Source organism: Musa acuminata, chromosome BXJ1-3 (genome assembly GCF_036884655.1).
Source record: "Musa acuminata AAA Group cultivar baxijiao chromosome BXJ1-3, Cavendish_Baxijiao_AAA, whole genome shotgun sequence".
In the NCBI taxonomy this organism is placed as follows: Eukaryota; Viridiplantae; Streptophyta; class Magnoliopsida; order Zingiberales; family Musaceae; genus Musa; species Musa acuminata.
The window spans coordinates 2,104,158-2,123,787 of NC_088329.1; the positions used below are offsets into that span (position 1 = coordinate 2,104,158).

The following is a 19,630-nucleotide window of genomic DNA, read 5'->3' on the forward strand; positions in this document are numbered from 1 at the left end:
GGTGAGGTGATGCGACGCAATTTAGTGGAGACTACCTTTTCGGATTCCTCCTTTGGAATTTTGGTGGAAGGAGGCGATGATCGATGACGACAACGATTATGACATGGATGACGACGACGACGACGACGACTACGACGACAGTACGACGGAATTGATCTGAAGGCGTAACAACTTTGATTTAATCTCACTATCGAAAGCGTTAGATCACTTTAATGGACTTTACAAGGGTCAATATTTGTCTAATATCTCATTTTAACCATTTAAGTTACTGGTTTATTAATTAATTATCATATCATATTGACGTTATGATAAATAGTATGTTTTCTTGTCTCACTATTGCACAAATATATTATTGACTTTTCTTGCACGTATGTATGATGATTTTCGTATAAAAATTCATCTTTTTTTTATTTTTCTTAGTTTTATCATTGTCTTTATTTTCCTTCGATATCTATTATCATCGCTTTCACTTTGTCGTGGTCGCCTCTATCGTCACTTCGACACGCTGCTTCCACATATTGTCATTGCCTTCTTCTCCTTCGTAAGGCCTCATTGTTTCCTCCCTATTACGAGACTTTATCACATGTAGTGGTCGTCCTCTTCTCCTTTCACCTCGTCGTTTCCTCACAAAAGTAAAATAGCTTCGAGACAATTGACATTTTGAAGGAAGAGATAGTAATGACCAAAAGTACCTGTTAGGCTGACAGCCCATAATGGGTTCAGCCCATGATGGATTTTTATCAGCCCACACCCCTTTGACCTAACCCTAGATCAATATAAGGGGGTATGGTAGTTGCGTTTTGAAGGGCATGTGACTGCGTTTTTGAGAGAAAAACTATAGCAACGTGATGATCCTTACAGCAATAAAAGGGAGGAGAAAAAGACAGAAATCCAAGGAGAAAGAAAGGAAAGAAAACAAGGACAACATAGAGAGACTGTTCTCAATCATCCAGCAGTGTTCTCATTTCATGTTAGATCAAATCTACAGTAAATTCTTATTGTGATTACTTAGGAAGAATTAGGGAGGATTTAGATATTGAGCACGGTGACGTGATTCTTGTATCCCAATTATTCTCTTATGATTGTTGCTAGGGTTTTGGACAAGAGATTGAGATTTATATATTCATTATTATTATAATGGATTATCTCTAGTTTACCCCGTGGTTTTTACCCTTCATATTGAAGGGACTTTCCACGTATATCATGGTGTTCTATTTGATTGTGATTCCATTTAATTCCGTTGCGTATTATGGTCTTCTAGTACTTGTTCATATACAAAGGTTATTCCGCATTATATTCCATCAGTACCATCGTTATAACGAAAGAAGAAAGAGACATAAGTGAGAACCATTAGGGTATTAGAGGAAAACGAAAGTACCAAATGCGAAAACTAAAAAAAAAAAAAAGACATCATCTAGAAAAATATCAAAAAGATGAGTTTTTTTTGAGAGAAATAGCCCTTTAAAGTATTAGAACATGAAATGTTTAGAAAAATAATCTTTAGAGCTAACAACACTTTATTTTAATATTTCTTAAAGTTTATGGAAATTTGATCAAATTTATTTTGCAGTAAATAACAATAACAGGAAATTCTTAAATATAACACAAGTCAGAAGAGAGCAAAGAAGTCCTTTGACCCAAAACAATTAATGAAGTTTACCAAACCTGCAGGCAGAAAACATTAAGTCTACAAAAAGAAATATTACTGTAAACTTATTTTCAACAATTAACTTGTGATTGGAACAAACCGATTCTCTACTAAGTTTTGTGCAAAATAACATGCTATTTTGTTACTAAAATCCACCACCAAAACATGTAATTGTTAGGGAATAAGATGGCCAATCTCAGATTAGTTTGCTAAATTATGTTTAACTGTCATATTTGCTTTTCCATAGCACTGTCAACTAAAGAGCTTTGACATATTCGAGAATATCAAATATCATAGAGCAATTCAAGAATGCATTTAACTTCACGATGTTCTAATGCAGCAGGCAATAAATAGCTCTTTTGGGAATAAGATGTTCTTGAGCACAATGATAACATGCCTCTCTTAAATCTTCCAAGAGTTAGCAATAGGTTACAGTTCTGATACAAAGATTTTTTGTAATACTGGGAAAATGCAGCAACTAATCATTCATAGTTGATCATCTTGTTCTGGTTGTAACTCTGCTTCCTGCTGCTCTTCTTCCTTCCTTTCTCTCTTTCCATTATCCTCTACTTGCTGATGGTGATACCTAAGTATTACCAGTGAAATAAATGCTGCAGAAAATGGCAAATATAGAATTAGTAGAAAGAATAAAGAGAAAGGATTTAACATTTATTCCATTCCATTGAAAATAATGGAAATGAATGCAGTTAAAATTCAATAAAGTGGAAATAATAATAATAATAAAAAGAAATCGATTAAAAAAAAGTATTAGCAAAGTGATACAAAAAGAATTTTGTTCTTTGTTAGTCTTATCCATAAAAAAGGGGAAACATATGAAAAATGTAATAGTTTCTTTGGTTTCAGTCTCTGTTCCTCAGCAATTTAAGCCCAAAAGTCTATCAGATAAAAGATCCTGCTGCATCTTCTTGATCTCTCCCACATCTGTTCATTCTGTCCTATTCCTTGTCCAAAGGCATGCATGTATATGTTTTGTCATTTCTCTTCAAACAATACTAGCTATGAAGACTTATTTAACCTCTTAGCACAATTCTCCTCAAGGGTCCTCAATTCATCCCCCAGATGTAATCAAAACATACAAATGCACAAAGTGAAGCTGCATTTGTCAAGCTATTTGCATGATGCAGGTATATCTTCAGGCTTGTAATATATATCGATCCCCGATGTATCTGATTAACTCACAATCGCATGCTCTCAACCATATGTACTTTTAAGACAATTTGCTGATTGATTAGAACAAATTCTAGCTGGAAGAAAACTTTGTTCTTAGTACCTGCAAAGATGCGTAACTTCACACCGAACAAGTTCCAGAACATTGTGGCTGCTGATGCCGCTATTAATTTCTTGCGCGGACAACATCTCCATGCTTCTTGAACCCGACTTATCGTACTCTCAACTGAGAAGTAATGACCCAATTTATGTTTGTGATGCTTAGCACTTGTTATCCAGCTAAAGTATAGGCAATAGATCAAGTACCTTTGTTATGTATCTGCTGTGAGTAGCAGGAGCAGAGTTTTGGTAGAGTAAAGCTCAAGAAAAACCCTACACAATTTGTAGAATCAGTATTGGATGTCATGGTTTCATACTATTCTCAAACTTTCTACAGTTTTTGCTGTACCGGTTGCGAGGAGTCTTCGCAGGGTTATCAGGTGGCCATACATGGCCCCAAATAGGAGAACAGGAGCAACCTGATACAGAAAGTAGAACGAGTCAGTGGTTTGAACTGGACATCAGAGTTGGAGAAGAGAGAACGAGTCTAAAACATGCTTGCAGAGTCCTCAGTGGATCGCCGCAGAAGATTTCTTGGGTCTTGGCGAGGGCGGCGTTGGCCACTGGCAGAATGACCTGTGCGGCACGGACGACGTCGGCTTCTGTTAGCTGGAGTTTCCTTGTCGTCTTCAGCTGATGCCTGTTAAGTATAGCGGTTACACCTAAAATTCCAGAAAAAAAAGCTCTTTTATAGAGCTGCAGGAATGGCCGCAAACCTGTGAGGAACAGAATCCTTAAAGAAGGCTACGCCCAAAATGATGACACCCAGGTGAGACATTGCAGAGATGATGCTGCAAACAGAGAGAAAACCAAGAAAGATAAGATTTTGGTGTTGCTAATCCACGGTATCCCCTATCCAGAGAAACTTGGATCAAGATTACTCATGCCTGAAGCTGAAGTCCTTGGAGAAACAAGAAGACAAAAAGAACATGGAGCCAAGTCCAAACCAAAGGGTGGATTTTGCGACATTCTTCCACATTACAAGCTCGATGATATGCTCCTGTAACCCATCTACGCTGCTGCGACCGTCGCTACCGCCGACTTCTGCGTATCAAGATCAAGCAAGATGAGATTTTTATCCCGGGATCGCTGTGTGTTCCAGTAGAGCATCGTCGCGTACCTGCTGCTGGGCCGGGAGAAGAAGGCACCGAAGGGAGCAAGCTCAACCTCTCCTTGTTGGCCACCTTGGACCGACTCTGCCTCCTCCTCCTCACCCTCCCACCGTCATCCTCCGCGGGGCCAATTTCCCTCTCCTCCCTAACGATCTCCTTCTCCAGCCTCCTCCGGGCCCTCCGCGCGTTCCTCGGCGACGCGCACCCCATGAGCCCCATCGCAGCGACGGCGGCGGCTCTGCTCTTCCCCTTTCTGCGGGGAGTCCCACCCGCGGCCGCAACCTCGAGGCTCTCCTCGACAGCCAGCCGCCCTTTGGGCTTGTGGCGAGGGGAAGGGGAGAGGAGGAGGAGATCTTTGAGAGGAACGGGACTATGGGAGGAGAGGTGAAGCGGAGATGCCGACAGTGGCGACTTCTTTCTAGACGGCGGGGTGGCGAGGAAGGGGACGATCTGGGTGTCATTGTGGCCTTCGCCACCGTCCAAGGCGGGCGCAAGGCGGGAGGCGGGCTTGCTCCGAAGCCGTGGCTCGGCGGAGGACCGAATGTAGGGCGGAGTAGAAGGTGGTGGAGAATCCATGGAATCGGAGGAAAGCAAGGCGAGGATGTAGTAGGGGAAGTGGATGGTTCTTAAATCAATGCATGTGTTCATTTCACATAGCCGTTGGAAGTGGATGGATTACTTTTTGTACTTATTTTAACGTGTGGAGGATTTGAATGTGTGAGAGGGAACCAAAAGAAAAGGGGATGAGTGTTTTTTTTTTTTTTTTTTTCCCTTTTTTTCTTTTTTTGAAAAGCAAAAAATTATAAGAAATAGCAAAACAAAAAGGATTTTTCCTTTACGAAAAATTATAAGAAAACAGAATCTCCTCAAAATTATTTGGTATTTAACCTTTTGTTGTTTAGATCGAGCGGCCGTTGGAGATTTGAGAGGACATCATTGGTGACGTTATATAGGGCACTGTAGACACTGTGCAGGTCTTCTCTCTATAAATAAATACCCACTACAAAAAGCAGCTTCTGCTTCTACTGATCCATCCATCATGGAGAAGGACGGCGGCGGTGTCGCGGCTGGGGAGTGGAGGTTTCAGCCCAACGAATCGCTGATGGCCGCCTCCTCCCTGTCCGTCCGAGGGGTCCTCACCGAGATCGTGGCCAACATAGATAACGAGTCGGAGGACACCCGGCCCAGGATCCCCCTCGGCCACGGCGACCCCTCGGTGTTCCCCTGCTTCCGGACCGCTCCCGAGGCCGTCGACGCCGTCGTCTCCGCCCTCCGGTCGGGTCAGTACAACTGCTACCCTCCCTGCGTCGGCCTCGCCCCCGCAAGAAGGTGATGATGATGATGATGATGATGATGATGATGATGATGATCCCCTTTCTCTATTCTTGCTTGATCTTGGTCTTAACTAAGAAACGGATGTCCTTTTTTTTTGTTCTTGTTTTAGCATGCTATATCTGTTCATGGCCATCGAGTATACTTGACTTCTTCTGCTCCGTCATAGGATTATACCATTATGCAAAGAAGGCTGTGCAACAAAATTCTGTACAAGATTTCATTTACTGCTATTACCTTTTAAGAGTTTTCTCAGTTCAACAGTAAGATTATCGGTTTTGTCGAATCCTTTTTCTAATTAAATCTCTGTAATCTATATCTTTGCCATCTGTGTTTGCAGAGTTGCATTCAATTATTATTGTTTCTGTTTATGAAAATTTATTCTTATCGATAACTATGTTTTTCAGGCTTAGTTTTCACTTTATTTTTTTGATATTTTATATGAAATCCTTTAGCACTCCTTCAAAGAGTACATCCTTTTCATTTTAGCGAGACTATTATTGTGATACTTTATTTTAATCCCAAATTGGAAGTGAGAGAATATTTGAATTAGTCTATAGGATCTTGAGAGGTGTCTATCTTGACTAAAATATTTTGGATTAGTAGTTGAGATTGATCAACTATTAATAGTTGAGATTTAATAGGATGGAGGCACATGACAAAGGAGTTTGATATTACACTACGAGAAGATCAAGCTATTAAGTCTAGTCTATAAGATTGGTTATCCTAACATCATGCTTTCTTCTATTAGCATTTGATGTGCTAATAACCATCATATTTTGATTGTAACAACAATTATCATGTTAAATATTACAGAGCAATTGCAGACTACCTTTCTGGTGATCTCCCTTACAAGCTATCCCCTGATGATGTTTACCTCACAAATGGTTGTGCTCAAGCGATAGAAATAGTAGTCTCTGTCCTTGCTCGCCCTGGTGCAAACATTTTACTGCCCAGGCCAGGATATCAGTTTTATGCTGCGCGAGCTGCCTATAATGGAATTGAGGTCAGATACTTCAATCTTCTCCCAGAGAGTAAATGGGAGGTTGACCTCGATGGCCTGGAAGCCCTTGCAGATGAGAACACTGTTGCTATGGTCATTGTCAACCCTGGAAATCCCTGTGGAAACACCTTTACCTATCAACATTTGGCCAAGGCAAGTAGTCTCTTGGTTTATGTTGCAATATGTTCTCCGACTTATTAGAACCTCGTCTCGAACATTTTCAGGTAGCCAACACTGCAAAGAAGCTTGGCATTATGATCATTGCAGATGAAGTATACGAGCACTTGACCTTTGGGAGTAACCCCTTTGTACCGATGGGAATGTTTGGTGAAGTTGTCCCAGTTCTTACTTTAGGCTCTATATCAAAGAGATGGGTAGTCCCTGGTTGGCGTTTGGGCTGGATCGTTACAAATGATCCTAATGGAGTACTTAACCAGACAAAGGTGATATACAATCTTCTCATTTTCATATTGAAAATGCAGAATTAATCTGAATAAATGATAGCAAATATTCAGATTAGAAGATGATCATAACATAAGGAAAAAATAATAACTTTGGCTAATTTATTGTTTTTTGTTTGCATTCCAATTTTTTCTTATTTCTGAAATATATTCTGTTGTGTATGTACTCTAAGCAAGGCTTGGAGATGCTTGTTTTGGTAAGTTTTTATATGCATATGCAGTGAAACAGAATTGGTAAAAACATCGTCAGCTACTTTGTGATTGGAATGCTACAAGAAAATACAATTTCGCACCCTTACGACTCCTTTTCATTTTTCCAGAGGGCCAGTTTTGTTCATTTGTTGCTTTTACTGGTTATGATTGTTTTTATTATATTGTTGAGATAGAAGTTACTTGAGCTAGGTAACTTATGCATGGGGAATCCACTATGTTTCATGCTATCTAAAAGAAATTATGCAATATGAGTTCTTCATTTCCTTTTTCCAGTTATGATGCTTCTTCTTCAACTCTCTAAGTTTTCTGTTTTGCAGATTGTGGAATGCCTTAAGAATTATCTCGATATCTCATGCGATCCTGCAACTTTTGTTCAGGTTAGATACTTCAAATTGTCTTACTTTAGAGTTGTTCCCAAATGTCATCTAATACAATTTGTCATGATCCTACCTGATTGGATTATTGACCGATTGACATGATAGGCTTGAATCTTTGGCAAAAAAAAAATGTAACCCAAAGTTAACTTTAGTTGATGCATCTAACTTTATTAATCAACTCAATTTATCCTTTTTTGTGCATGTCTTTAGAAGGCACCATTTCGACAAATTTATTTGAACCTTTTTACTATGTTGGTTACCTAGGTAAGAAGTCGTCCTCCTTTATATGGACATTCACATGCAAATTTTGTGTGTGTTTAGCTGCTTTAGTATATTATTGTTGTGCAAGTAAATTTTGCTTCTTCTTGCTCATCAAAGACTAACCATGGAGTGAACTGTCAGTCTTCTCTTGTTGTTCCTGCAGGTTGATTATCTTTTTTCCTGTGTTTGTAACATGCTTTGTTCTCAATAGTGTATATCTGATCGACCTGCCGTTTTCATTGCGAAAACCATTGATCAATATATTTGTTCAAATATCTAAATCATTAAGAACCTGTGAAAATTGAGTTTATGTGCCGGCAGCAGAACAATCCCATTTCGATACGATCGCTTTACATAAATCATCAACCCGAGAGTTGCTGTATAGCATATGTACTACACCTTTGGATGATTAAATTTGAGTGTGGATTTTGATTCCTATCATGGTTCTTTCTAGTTTGTATGATTTGTCATGCTAACCTTATTCTCGCATTTGTGTTCAAGGGTGCAATTCCTCAGATAATCAAAAACACTAACGATGATTTCCTTAGACACACCATCAGTGTCTTGAGGCAAACAGCAGATATTTGTTATGATAAACTGAAGGAAATTGACTGCATCAGTTGCCCGAGTAAACCTGAAGGCACCATGTTCGTGATGGTAAGGCGTCGTCTGGCTTTTGTCAGAGGCCCTTTGCTCATACATAACTTGCTGTCCAATGCATCAAGCTGCAGGTGAAACTGGATTTATCTCGTTTGGAGGGCATACATGATGATATGGACTTCTGCTCCAAGCTGGCCAAGGAGGAACTAGTAATTGTTCTTCCAGGTGATCTGCTTTCAGTAGGACTTTTGTTCATAGCTTCTCGTTCATCCATTAACTGCTCTGGCGCACCATGTTCTTCTTGTATCAGAGAATTCTTAGTTGAATGAATGCTGTGTGTGGCAGGGTGTGCTGTGGGATTCAAGAACTGGCTTCGCATCACATTTGCCGTGGACCCGTCCTCTCTAGAAGATGGCCTTGAGAGGCTCAAGTCTTTCTGCCTGAAGCACTCCAAGAGAAGCTAAAGTCCTGCTATTATTAGATCCTGAACGAAGAGAAGCCCTGCCTCGACTGTAGGCATTTTGTGTTACTACCGTAACTGTGCTTGCAATTGGCCTTGCGAGGCTCAACTATTGATGCAGTCGTTTGATGGAATCCAGCAGTGCTTGAGTTGGTAGGATTGTCCAAAGGATAGGAACAGCTGCAACACAACCAGTCAGTATGTTGGGTTTCTTTATGACACTTGAAATCATAAATATATATTTATTGTTGTAATAATAATAGTTCGGAAAAATACAGTGTTGGAGTCAACCAAGCCGAGATATATATATATATGGTCGACTTTACAGGGAGACCTTAAGATGGGCTTCATGGGAAAAGAGGAGTCAGCACCGTGTGAATGGTGTGGAGAAGGAGAAGAAGGTAGGCCACGACACCAACCAAGGCACAGATAAGAGCTCCCATGACGTGGTGACAGAAGCTTGGAATCTGTCCACAGGTGGGCAGCCATCCGGCGTGCGAGTTCCCCCTCTTTCCTAGCTGTGCCAAGGCTCCGGCCGCCGCGATGGCCGCCGTCAGCAGCATCGCAACCATCTACATCACATTCATAAACTAGCTCTTTAATGAGACACACACACACACACAGACTTGGCATGCAAATCCTTGGCCTTACCACGTCGAGCACGATGACCAACCTCGACAACGAGCTCGTCGGAGGCACGAAGAGGACGACGAGGCTATAGCCGCATCCGATCGCGTTCGCCACCACGAAGAACCTGCACAGAGATGCACCTCGAATTGATGTCGCAATGTGGAAGGAGAAGTGGAGAAGAGGTAGATGCGTTGATTACTTGAAGGAAGGAGTGTACTGGAACTTGGCGTCCAAGGTGAGGCCAAAGAGGGTGGTGGAGTCATGACTGGTGGCCATGATGACGGTTGCGCAGAGGGTGGCTGCAGCAGCTAAGAGCCGGAGAAGAAGAGAGAAGAGTCTTGAAGAAGCCTTGACCATGTTTGGTGAGGTGCGGTACGGTGTTGATCTGATTGGGGATCATAGGAGGTAGGATTAGGATTGGAATCGAGTATTAAATAAGCAGAGATTGATGGTGGTAGATTTGGGAGGTTAGCCTACACTTGAGAGGTGGTCAGAGAGTGAGGTGTGTGTGAAAGGGGGAGATGGAGAGAGTGTCGTGTTGGTAAGCTGCTCTTTAATGTCTGGCATGGTGGTCTCACCTATAAGCAAATTTGCCTCCTACAAGTCTTCTCTATTTGGATTCATAATTTGATAGGACCAAATTTGGTTCGGTTTGAATGAAGAATTGAATCATTTAAAACTGAACTAAAATCGATCAATGGTTTCATAGTTGTTCTAAATTGAAGCAGAAACGAGGGGGGGTGTTTCGGTTCCCATCTCACCCCTACAATCAGAACTAGAACAGATAATAACGATTCAATTCTGAACTAGAACTAGAACAAATTATCATTGCAAAAACATATATATATTAGTCAAATTTTAACGATTTTGATTCGAAAGAAAAACCATTTTGGAAAACCAAACCAGAATTACTTCCAATTACATTTTCTAAAGAATCAAACCGCCTATTCCCAATGGTTTCCAAACCAGAATTACTTCCAATTACATTTTCTAATGAATCAAACCGCCTATTCCCAATGGTTTATGAAAGATACATGAAAAATGTAGCTTGATGTGCATGCTTAGGTTTAGTAGCTAAACATGTATACTCTTGTCTACTATATAGAAATAATAACTAGTACATAAGAATCAGGCAATACAACTTAAAAGGAACATCTCATGAGCAGATATTTTATGCAGTCTAGTAGTTTACAACATGTACAACTGAAACTCCAAAACAGCTCCTTACAGACAACTTAATCATGAAAAGAAAAAAAAAAAAAAGCTAACCAAGAAAACAACCAAGTTTCCTGTAGTAGCAAATACATCAAGATTTTTACAGATTTAGACACCAAAATTGCAAACTAGAAAGAAAATTAATACACGAAATAGTGACAAAAGAAGACAAAAAAAAAAAAAAAACAGAGCTACGGAACCATTGTCATGTGATACTAAGTTTCACTCATGAACTTTTCACACGTATCGGACAACAGTAGATGATGAAACATTTTAAATCATGGACCAAGAAGCTATTCGAGAAAACACAAAACCAAGACTCTGAGCCCTTGTCACGTCAGGAAATCACATTCCAGCTTCATAATACATATTTACTGTCTATTACACTGCATTACGCTTAATAAACAACAAAATACAGGTAGTAGTTGCGCAATTCAGTTAAGCAACTTAATCAATTCAATTAATATCGACAACATGTAGCAAGCTAACAAATAAGGAAAGTCAACAGCGAACTTCCAAGGTAGAGCTAGAAATTCCTTAGCGTCCACGTGAGCTCTCACAAGAACTTCCAAAGTTGGAATGCAGGTCACTGACCAATAACCTGATTGGATTTCCACCTGATTGTCGGGAAAGTTCTATGCACTCTTCCAAATCTGCAGTACAAGACAGGGTAACCCACTCACGGTCGTCGTCCATATACTTGATGTCAAACATGCTGACATCCATCTTCAGTCTCTTCGATATTTCATTTTTTAATATGACAACACCAGCAGTGCTTGGCAGTCGAAATCTTATTATGTTCCCCTTGTAACTTGCCTTTATGGTCACAGTTACCAGATCTTGCATTTGCACAGGTTTTGCTGGAACAGGGGCCACATCTTCATCATGACAACCCTCCCTTGTAGGAGCACATATAATGTTTAGATCTTTGGCGCTTCCAGAATCCCCGTTAAGAATTCCACCGATTGTGGCTTGTGGTTCCATTAAAATAGCATCAGATGTTGAGCAAAGGACGAAAGCATTCGGAACTCGAGCACATGGCTTGGTGGCATCTAATGAAGGTTTAGTTCCAGCCTCTAAGCTGGAAGAAACAATTTGATTACATTCATGGGTATCATTAATCGGACTTCCATGGCACGAACCTTCAGAAGCAGGTGTGCTTGTGCTCCCTTGCCCTGAAGAGCTTCTAGATTTTGAAGAGGGGATATCCTTACCAGGCTCAAGTTGTATGTTGCTATGACTGTCAACTGATTCTCGTAGACCAGTTGATGGATATTCAGTATAGGATGGTCCACGCATAGATGTCTCTTTACATCTTTCACTAAGGTGCAATGATTTGGTAATTTTGCTCTGTTTCAGTTCATCCACATTGGCAGTCCAAGTTGTAGATCCAACACCAACAGGAAGTGAACCCGTGAGAGTGGTCAAATTAAATGCTGAATCTGCACCTTGAACTGACTCAATAACTTGCTTTAATTTGGAAAGAGATCGGTTAACTTTGTTGATCTTTCGAGATGGCCAACGAGAGATACCATGCTGCCTACAGATGCGTTTCATGGTTGTTGGACATACTGTGGAGCCATGGAATGACTAGATTTAGATAGCATAAAGAATACAGATATGCTGAATGCACTGGAAGATCTGTTTGATGTGGATGTATATGTGTATTTGGCAAAGGTAAAACATACAGTATACAATTTATTAAAGGCAAGAGTAAATTATCAGAAGTTGTATCAAAACCATTAATAAGTAATATGATCAGAACCAACCAACATAAACTACTATATCTGATTATAGTTTAGACTTTAGACAGGTAAGCAAAGATCAACTAATGAAGAATGCACACAAAAAAATATGAAATCAAGATTGCAGTTAACATAAAAGCTTACCACCAAGGCTCTTTGCAGCATCCTTCAAACTCCCACAAAAATACTGCTGAAGAACCTCCAAGCTGATTGTTTTCTCAGCTTTTCCTCGTCTTTTTTCAAGTGGTTTGTTCTTCTTGTTGATCAATGAAGAACTACAACTGGCACTACCAATTGTATCAACAACTATGTTGCCATTCTTACCAACATTAGCATTTACTGTCAAATGTTCTTCCGAGATTTCAGGAACTTTGTTTTCCTCATGCACTGGATCATCGAGCCCTTCGTTTGATTTAATTTCAGAGGATTCAGAATGACGACCTTCATAGCTCACAATATTGATGAATTTAGGTTCCAGTTCTTGATATTCAATAGCAAACACGTCAAGATCAAAGGCTTTTCCCTCTTGTGGTTCCACATCAATGCTTGGTCTCAAACTGTGAAAACATTTTGTCATCAAAGATATCATTGACTTTAATAAAGCCTGTTGCTCACCAAATGTCTTGCACTCTAGTGGCAAAAAGAACTCCAACAAATAATCATCATTTCCCGTGTAACTGCTCTGTAAGCATATGGCAAAACAGCTACGCAGTTTAAACATTCTAGCATAGTGTACAAGAGGATATTCAATTTTACAAAACTGAGTAATATCCTTAGAGAAACATGGCCTGCGTAACGCAAATGACATGCCAGCAACTCCTTGACCCTTTTGTAGATGATGTTCTACGCAAGCCTCCCTGAATCCCCACAAGTGTGCATCAATAACATGAAAGGCAACATCAGTTGTTGACATGCAAACTTGTCCCATGCAACTACCATCAAAGCTGGAGCAGCTCTTTTTTGAACCACCACCATCTGCAAGAATAGTTCGATGCCTACATGGAACCCAAGTCTGAGCCAAAGGCAATTTGTATTTTTCACAGACCATAGCAATGGTTTGCAATATTTCAGCCAGAGCAGCTTGGCGACCTTCATTGCATATCTGTTTTAATTAAAAACAAGGGTACTTGTAAGAATGGCAAAAAATACATTATCAAGGCCACATACAAGTGTGTGTGCCAAGTTTGTGCCATATATGAATCTGGATATATGACTGACTTATGATCAGCACAAGCTTGTGCAGCTTGACATGGGTCTTATGTGCCATTCGAGCTTAATTTCAGCAATATGCTGCACAAGACCAAGGACTTGTCTACTCAACTCTTCTTTGTGACTCACCTGAACAGATGGATTCTTCATAATTTCAAAGCTTTTCAGATTTACTGCCTGCATAAAACTGAGAATATATTAATGAAAGAAGACAGTTGGAGGAAAACAACATACAGTGACCCTCCCCAGGAATCAGTAGCTTGTAATAAGACCTAATGATACTTATATGGTGCACATACCTTTTCATACACTAAACAGCTTTGGTGCGACAAGAAGTATAATTTACAACAAGAAAATACTCAAATTATGTACGGGTAAAAGTAAAACAACATACAGTGACCCTCCCCAGACCACAAATTGGAAACAGCCTTATGTGGGCCTTGTATAGAACTACTATATATTTGTAACCTAGAAAAAACAGAAGGAGAAAATAATCTGAAAGAATAACTGCTGAAAAGAAGTGCATCATTTCTATTCTAGCTATATTGAATATAGAGATTTTCTTTTTTTATTTGTATCTTCATCTATAAAATGTTATTGAAGGAAACCACCGTAAGTTCTATGTGTATTATCAGTAGTAAATTAATGAACTAAAGCTAAAAGAATCATGATATATGTTTTCTTCTTCAGAAGCTATAAATATTCACAATCTTGATAGAAACCAAGACATCTTTCTAAAACACTAATGGATGAAATAAATGAGTAAAGGAGAGTAACGTCATAAAAATGACCAACCTCAAGAGCTTTACAAACTTTGTCAACCTCTCCAGCATAATTAACCTTTTGTGATGTCATTATAAGCTCTACTACTCCAACACAAAACTGAGCTGAAGGTTCAAAAACTGGCAAAGCCAAGGTCCCCCGTACATCATAATTGAGGGCATGGCAAAGACGTGGGTACTCCTTGCTACTGTAATACTGTACATTTGGTGTCCATTCGGGCATTTTCTGCCTAAACACACGACCAGGGAGGCCAAGATCTCCATCACCATCAACTGAGAAGATGTATCTCAAAGACACTGTCCGGTATTGAAGGAGTCCAGTACTCTGAGGATCTAAAACAAATGGTTGTTCTGAAGTCGTAAGGACATATCGATTCCCATTTCTCACAGGTGCCCATACCTGAACAAGCACATGCTGATCTGTTGACTCTTTGAGGTATCGAAGCGCCTGAGCCATCCTCTCTTTCATCAAGTACAGAGCACTGGAATCGTCCTCTGCTAACAATTGAACCTCCACTGTTTTGTTGTCACGTCGATTGGTATTTCCATTTGTTGTCTCAGAATTTCCTGGATGCAGGAATTCAAGATTCAGATATTATTGTAGCACTCTCTAAATCATAGTAAGCTAACACAAGAAAATCGCAACTGCTATCAAATCACACCAGATAATAGAACATGAATAAAAATAAATCAACAAAGTTTTGATGTTCATAACAATAGATCACTTCTCCAACAATTTGTAGCCAAAATTCTATGTAAAATTATTTCTAAGGTACAGATTTATCTGCAAAAGGACTGTTGAGACATATTATCATAACATTATGGAAAATATAATTGAAGTTAGGATAATATTGTTGCATAATGATGCCAAATATGAGCAAAAAGAGTTTCTTTATTTGGAAAGAACAAGATTATTGCTATTGAAATGGATACGTACACTATAAAAGATATATAAAATGATTCAAGATCATAAAGGCATGCACTACCAAACACAACTCTCACCTCTTGGAACAGTTATAGTAGCCATAAGGCTGAATAAAGATTACTAATACTGCTCATCATCCCCTAAAAGAACTGAACAGTCGATCCAAACAAGACAGAGAAATATAAGAACAGTCACATACAGTATAAAAAGTAAAAATATGGTAATTGCCATTCATTTGGAAATTTATATTACAGAACATATGCATAATCAACCAAGATCACATTGACAAACAATACCAAGCAAAACTCTCTACTCCCCGAGCAGTTATAATAAGCATACAGGCAAATACAGATTACTAATACTATTCATCTTTCCTCGAAAGAATTAGAAGTAGATCCAAACAAGAGAAAAAAGTAAACATGCAGTAGTTCAACTTCCAAATGATCAGCTTTCATAGACTGCTAATATCAGCAACAGACAAAATAAATCCCAACTTTTACATTAACATCTTTCAGATACCTTTCCAACAGAATACAAGTTTTCCAGATATCTTCCAACAATTGTTAATGCTTTAATTCCATCAGCATATTCTATATTTCTAGTAAGTCTCTATTCTCTGGGCTTTTACATTTAGTTCAACAGAGAAATGGAATTTAGCTGCTTCCTTAACCCTGTAATGATGCTTTCCTTGCAAGAAGTCCGATCCTGAAAATTTCTCCTACTCTTCTCCTGCCATATAAATTGACAGTAGCAGCTAGAACAAGCATCATCATGCTACATTTTAGAGAGATTCCTATGTAATTATTTTGTAACAAATTCACTTATTGAACTAGATCACCAATGCATCTGCAGATCCTGCAGAACTGTAACAGCTTACTGTACAATGTACGCAACAGAAGAAACAACCAAAAAATAGATGCTGTATATTTTCAGTTGCATAACGTTATTTCTTGTATTGCCAAACAGAAGACGAAAATATGACTCTGAGTTTCACGCTAGAACCATTCTGTTTGTGCCCTCACACAACAGCTTTTCTTTTCAGTTATTTTAACCCACAAATCTAAAATATTAAACCCCTCAGACTTTGTAGGAACCAAAATCTCAATATCTAGAGAACGAGATAACTCTTCTGCTTTTACCCCATAGGATTCTATCGAAAATGCCATCTCTCGTCGATAATCATGTCAGCTCCCTGGCTTGCTCATATATAAATTATTGATGAATCCTAGTCCACCCAAACTTATAAAACACCACCATACAACTAGCCTTCAAACCGAAATAAGATCTTTTCAATATTCCCCGGTTTGAAAGCAAAAGTTGTATATCTGCAAACTAATCCCTCATCTTCAATGGTCCTAGTGCTTAAATTAACCACAAGGAGCAAGTAATGCCCTAATTACACAAAGCAACCAGCTTCTATTGCAGAGACAAAGGAATTGTGGCACACAGCATGAGAAATAGAAACTCAAACGAAACAAGTAGGATCAGTAAAATTATAATCACCAAATTATCCTAAGAACGCTTGATAAGATGAATTTACTATAAAAAGGAGGCCTTTTTTTTTTTTCTTTTTGAAGGAAGGAAAAGACCGTTATTAAGATGGATACTATCAAGCAAATAGAAATAAGAGCTAACCCGCGAGGAGTCGCTGGCAATCCGCAATCAGAGCAGATGCATCGAAGGCTCTGTCTTCGAAGAGCCACAGAGGGGAGGGAGGCGACGGGAACGGGAACGGGAACGACGTCGGGCTGGCAATGAGTGCCAGCGGATCGAACGGCCACGAGTCCGGGTGGTCGAGGTCGAGGTCGACGTCCATGATCTCGCGCGCGCCGACGGATGACGGCGGGGTATCCCGGCGACCCTCGTCGTCGGGGGCTGGCATCGGGGGCGGACGGGCGGACCGCGGTGGCGAGTCGGCCGAAATGGAAGGCCCCGATTCCATGCCCGAATCTTTATCTCGGTGCGCTCCCCAACTCGCAAAAGCGTCGGGCGAGTAGGGATTCGAATAAGACAAGGGAACGAGACCGGCAAAGCGGCAGCTGGGACCGACGACTTGTCGGAGCGACACCGACCGTCCGATCCATAAACCACCGTGACCCACAGATCCGACGGTTCTCCAGACATCACCGGCGGATTGCACGAATCTCGAGCGAGCCCGCCAAGTCTCGGATCACGTGGGATGCACGTGTCGGAGACCCGCCCGCCGCGTCGCAGCGGAACTGGCTTGGGGTCTGCTGACCGGGGGTGGCCTTTCGCGGTGATATAAAAGTGGAGAAATAAAAGAAACAAACGGTGGAGAGAGAGAGATGAAGTATCAGTGGGTGGACGGTGGAACGTTGGCTCAGCACGTACACTATTTGTAAGGACGTGTCTACGTTGGCGAAGGTGGGGCGGGAGGGTGAAAGCAACTCCACAATTATTTGAGAACAAATGGGGTGGGAGGGGTAGGAATATAAGAATATAGCGAAGGATGCAAAGTATGTATTGCATATATGTTGATGGCCAAGTTGAGAGAGAGAGAGAGAGAGAGAGAGAGAGAGAGAGAGAGAGAGAGAGAGGGAGAAGAAGATGGCATCAGGGTGGATTAAGCCTCATAACTTTGGTCCACACAAATGGCAGACTCCACCGAGTTAATGGTTGTCAACATGGGTTGCTATATATATTGAAAGGACTAATGGCCATTTCATGTCTATCACTTGAGAACGTATGTTAAATTAGACTAATGACTCAGTTGCTATAAATATTGAAAGGACATATTATTATTGTAGATTAGTTGATAGCCAACTAATCTTGCAAAACAAAAAGCTCCCAATCCATGGGAGAATAACAAGTCAAAAGAATGGAAAGGAAAGGTGAGAGAGATAGAGGGTCAACCCAAATAAAATACGCAGGAGTTGGAAGCCTGTGGGTCGTCGTCGTTTTATAGCTGTGCGTGTTGCGTTGGCGAGACGAACTGTATTTGGTCGAGCACGATCGATCGGCAAATGAAATGAGTTCAATCCCTCGGTGTAGAAAGGAGAGGAAATTTCCTGCAACTGACGTGGGCAAAAACATGAGAATAAATAAGAAAAGACACAAGTCAAATCTTGATGTGGTTGACTTGCCACCCTCCGTGGAATTTAGAGGTTTGCACCCACCTGTGATCGCCTTGGAATTATCTGTGTAGATTCCAGTGCGAGGAAGGGAGTCGGTCTACTCCGAGTATTAATTTTCTGTGGCTTGTGACAAGCGCCTGTAAGAATCTTTGGTTCATCATATTTATATAAGAGAGGCGGTGGAGGGATTATTTTAGAGTTAATTGCTTTGGATTATTGGTATTAGTATTTATTATCTGTCAATATCATACGGGATTCATATACGTCCACCGTTCACAAACCATATCATAGGGGATAAACACCAAAACAGGCAAAGATTCATAGGATGGAAATGGGATTGATATGATTGTAGTTTAGAAGATTCTAAGAATAATATTATAAATATAAAAAGATTTAAACATTGAATTATAATTTTAAAATTTATGAAAAAAATATTTTAAATATCATTAGTGCTTATATCTCTCGAGTAAGAGTCGGATTGGATGATTAAAGATGATATCACTCGAAGAATGTTTATAACTATAAAACTTATAATTTGATGAGATTTGAATAAAAAAATATATGATAAATATAAAGGGGTGGATGGAAGCTTTGGTTACCGGGGGAGAGAAATGAAGATAGTTGCAAAATCTTATAATTATAAATACTTATTTAAGAAGAAAAATAAAATATTTAATTATTTATAAGAGTGATCATAATAGCAGTTAAATAGATTTTTTTTTTTCTCAATAGGAAGATAGATAAAATTATTTATAAGAATTGTCAAGTTATATCAGGTGAAAGTTTAACAAATTAACATAAATTGATGGTATTAGATATGTACCATAGTTTTAAAATAAGATATTTCACATAAGACTTAGATTTAATAAATAATAATCATAGAATAAAATTAGAGTTAATAAAGTAAAATATGTATTAAAGAAGATAAAAATAGCTAAAAAGTATGAGGCCTCATAATATCCTTATTAAGATCTGAAAAAGTTCGATGAAAAGAAAGTTGTTGAGTTAACTAGCTTATTTAATAAAATAATAATATTTAGAAGGATGCGTAATAAATGAAAAGAGAGTTTTAGTACCAATTTATAAAAATAATGTGATATACAAAAGTATTCAAATTATAAAAAATTAAAATCAACTCTGGAAAAAAATTATCGAAAATAAAATAAGACTTGAAACAAATATTTCTAAAAATTAATTTAGTTTTTTGCTTGAAAGTTTAACTTAAAAGCTATTTATTTATTAAGATAATTCATGAAAAAATATATGGAGAAAAAG

At 39.3% G+C, this 19,630-nt stretch overlaps 3 protein-coding genes and 1 pseudogene across 3 annotated transcripts; 1 reads left to right on the forward strand and 3 right to left on the reverse strand.

The window, feature by feature from the left end:
- Positions 1-1,950: 1,950 nt before the first annotated feature.
- LOC135616092 (reticulon-like protein B17) lies at positions 1,951-4,898 on the reverse strand (annotated as a pseudogene).
- Positions 4,899-5,041: 143 nt separating this feature from the next.
- On the forward strand, positions 5,042-9,044 carry LOC135616100 (nicotianamine aminotransferase 1-like). Its single transcript, XM_065115282.1, has 7 exons — positions 5,042-5,376; positions 6,196-6,539; positions 6,611-6,825; positions 7,374-7,433; positions 8,196-8,351; positions 8,426-8,519; positions 8,640-9,044. Exons 1-7 carry the CDS (start codon positions 5,087-5,089, stop codon positions 8,756-8,758), a joined length of 1,278 nt encoding a protein of 425 aa, XP_064971354.1. The 5' UTR covers positions 5,042-5,086; the 3' UTR covers positions 8,759-9,044.
- Positions 8,977-9,815, reverse strand: LOC135616127 (CASP-like protein 1C1). The gene is made up of 3 exons (XM_065115312.1): positions 9,584-9,815; positions 9,406-9,508; positions 8,977-9,326 (listed from the first exon to the last, which is right to left on the reverse strand). Exons 1-3 carry the CDS (start codon positions 9,739-9,741, stop codon positions 9,102-9,104), a joined length of 486 nt encoding a protein of 161 aa, XP_064971384.1. The 5' UTR covers positions 9,742-9,815; the 3' UTR covers positions 8,977-9,101.
- A 1,121-nt stretch (positions 9,816-10,936) lies between these two features.
- Positions 10,937-17,246, reverse strand: LOC135616053 (protein NLP3-like). The gene is made up of 5 exons (XM_065115219.1): positions 16,896-17,246; positions 14,349-14,902; positions 13,683-13,730; positions 12,489-13,446; positions 10,937-12,170 (listed from the first exon to the last, which is right to left on the reverse strand). The coding sequence occupies exons 1-5, from the start codon at positions 17,200-17,202 to the stop codon at positions 11,137-11,139; spliced, it is 2,901 nt and encodes a 966-aa protein (XP_064971291.1). The 5' UTR covers positions 17,203-17,246; the 3' UTR covers positions 10,937-11,136.
- Positions 17,247-19,630: the final 2,384 nt, after the last annotated feature.

Excerpts from the sequence above, each read along its gene's own strand:
- LOC135616053 (XM_065115219.1), bottom strand. The coding sequence starts at position 17,202 with ATGGAATCGGGGCCTTCCATTTCGGCCGACTCGCCACCGCGGTCCGCC. Across the intron at positions 14,903-16,895 it reads TTGCCAGCGACTCCTCGCGG|GAAATTCTGAGACAACAAAT; the intron begins GTTAGCTCTTAT and ends TCCTGCATCCAG. Across the intron at positions 12,171-12,488 it reads TGCTGCAAAGAGCCTTGGTG|TATGTCCAACAACCATGAAA; the intron begins GTAAGCTTTTAT and ends ATGGCTCCACAG.
- LOC135616127 (XM_065115312.1), bottom strand. The coding sequence starts at position 9,741 with ATGGTCAAGGCTTCTTCAAGACTCTTCTCTCTTCTTCTCCGGCTCTTA. Across the intron at positions 9,509-9,583 it reads CAGTACACTCCTTCCTTCAA|GTTCTTCGTGGTGGCGAACG; the intron begins GTAATCAACGCA and ends ATCTCTGTGCAG. Across the intron at positions 9,327-9,405 it reads TGGTCATCGTGCTCGACGTG|ATGGTTGCGATGCTGCTGAC; the intron begins GTAAGGCCAAGG and ends AATGTGATGTAG.
- LOC135616100 (XM_065115282.1), top strand. The coding sequence starts at position 5,087 with ATGGAGAAGGACGGCGGCGGTGTCGCGGCTGGGGAGTGGAGGTTTCAG. Across the intron at positions 5,377-6,195 it reads GGCCTCGCCCCCGCAAGAAG|AGCAATTGCAGACTACCTTT; the intron begins GTGATGATGATG and ends TAAATATTACAG. Across the intron at positions 6,826-7,373 it reads GAGTACTTAACCAGACAAAG|ATTGTGGAATGCCTTAAGAA; the intron begins GTGATATACAAT and ends TCTGTTTTGCAG.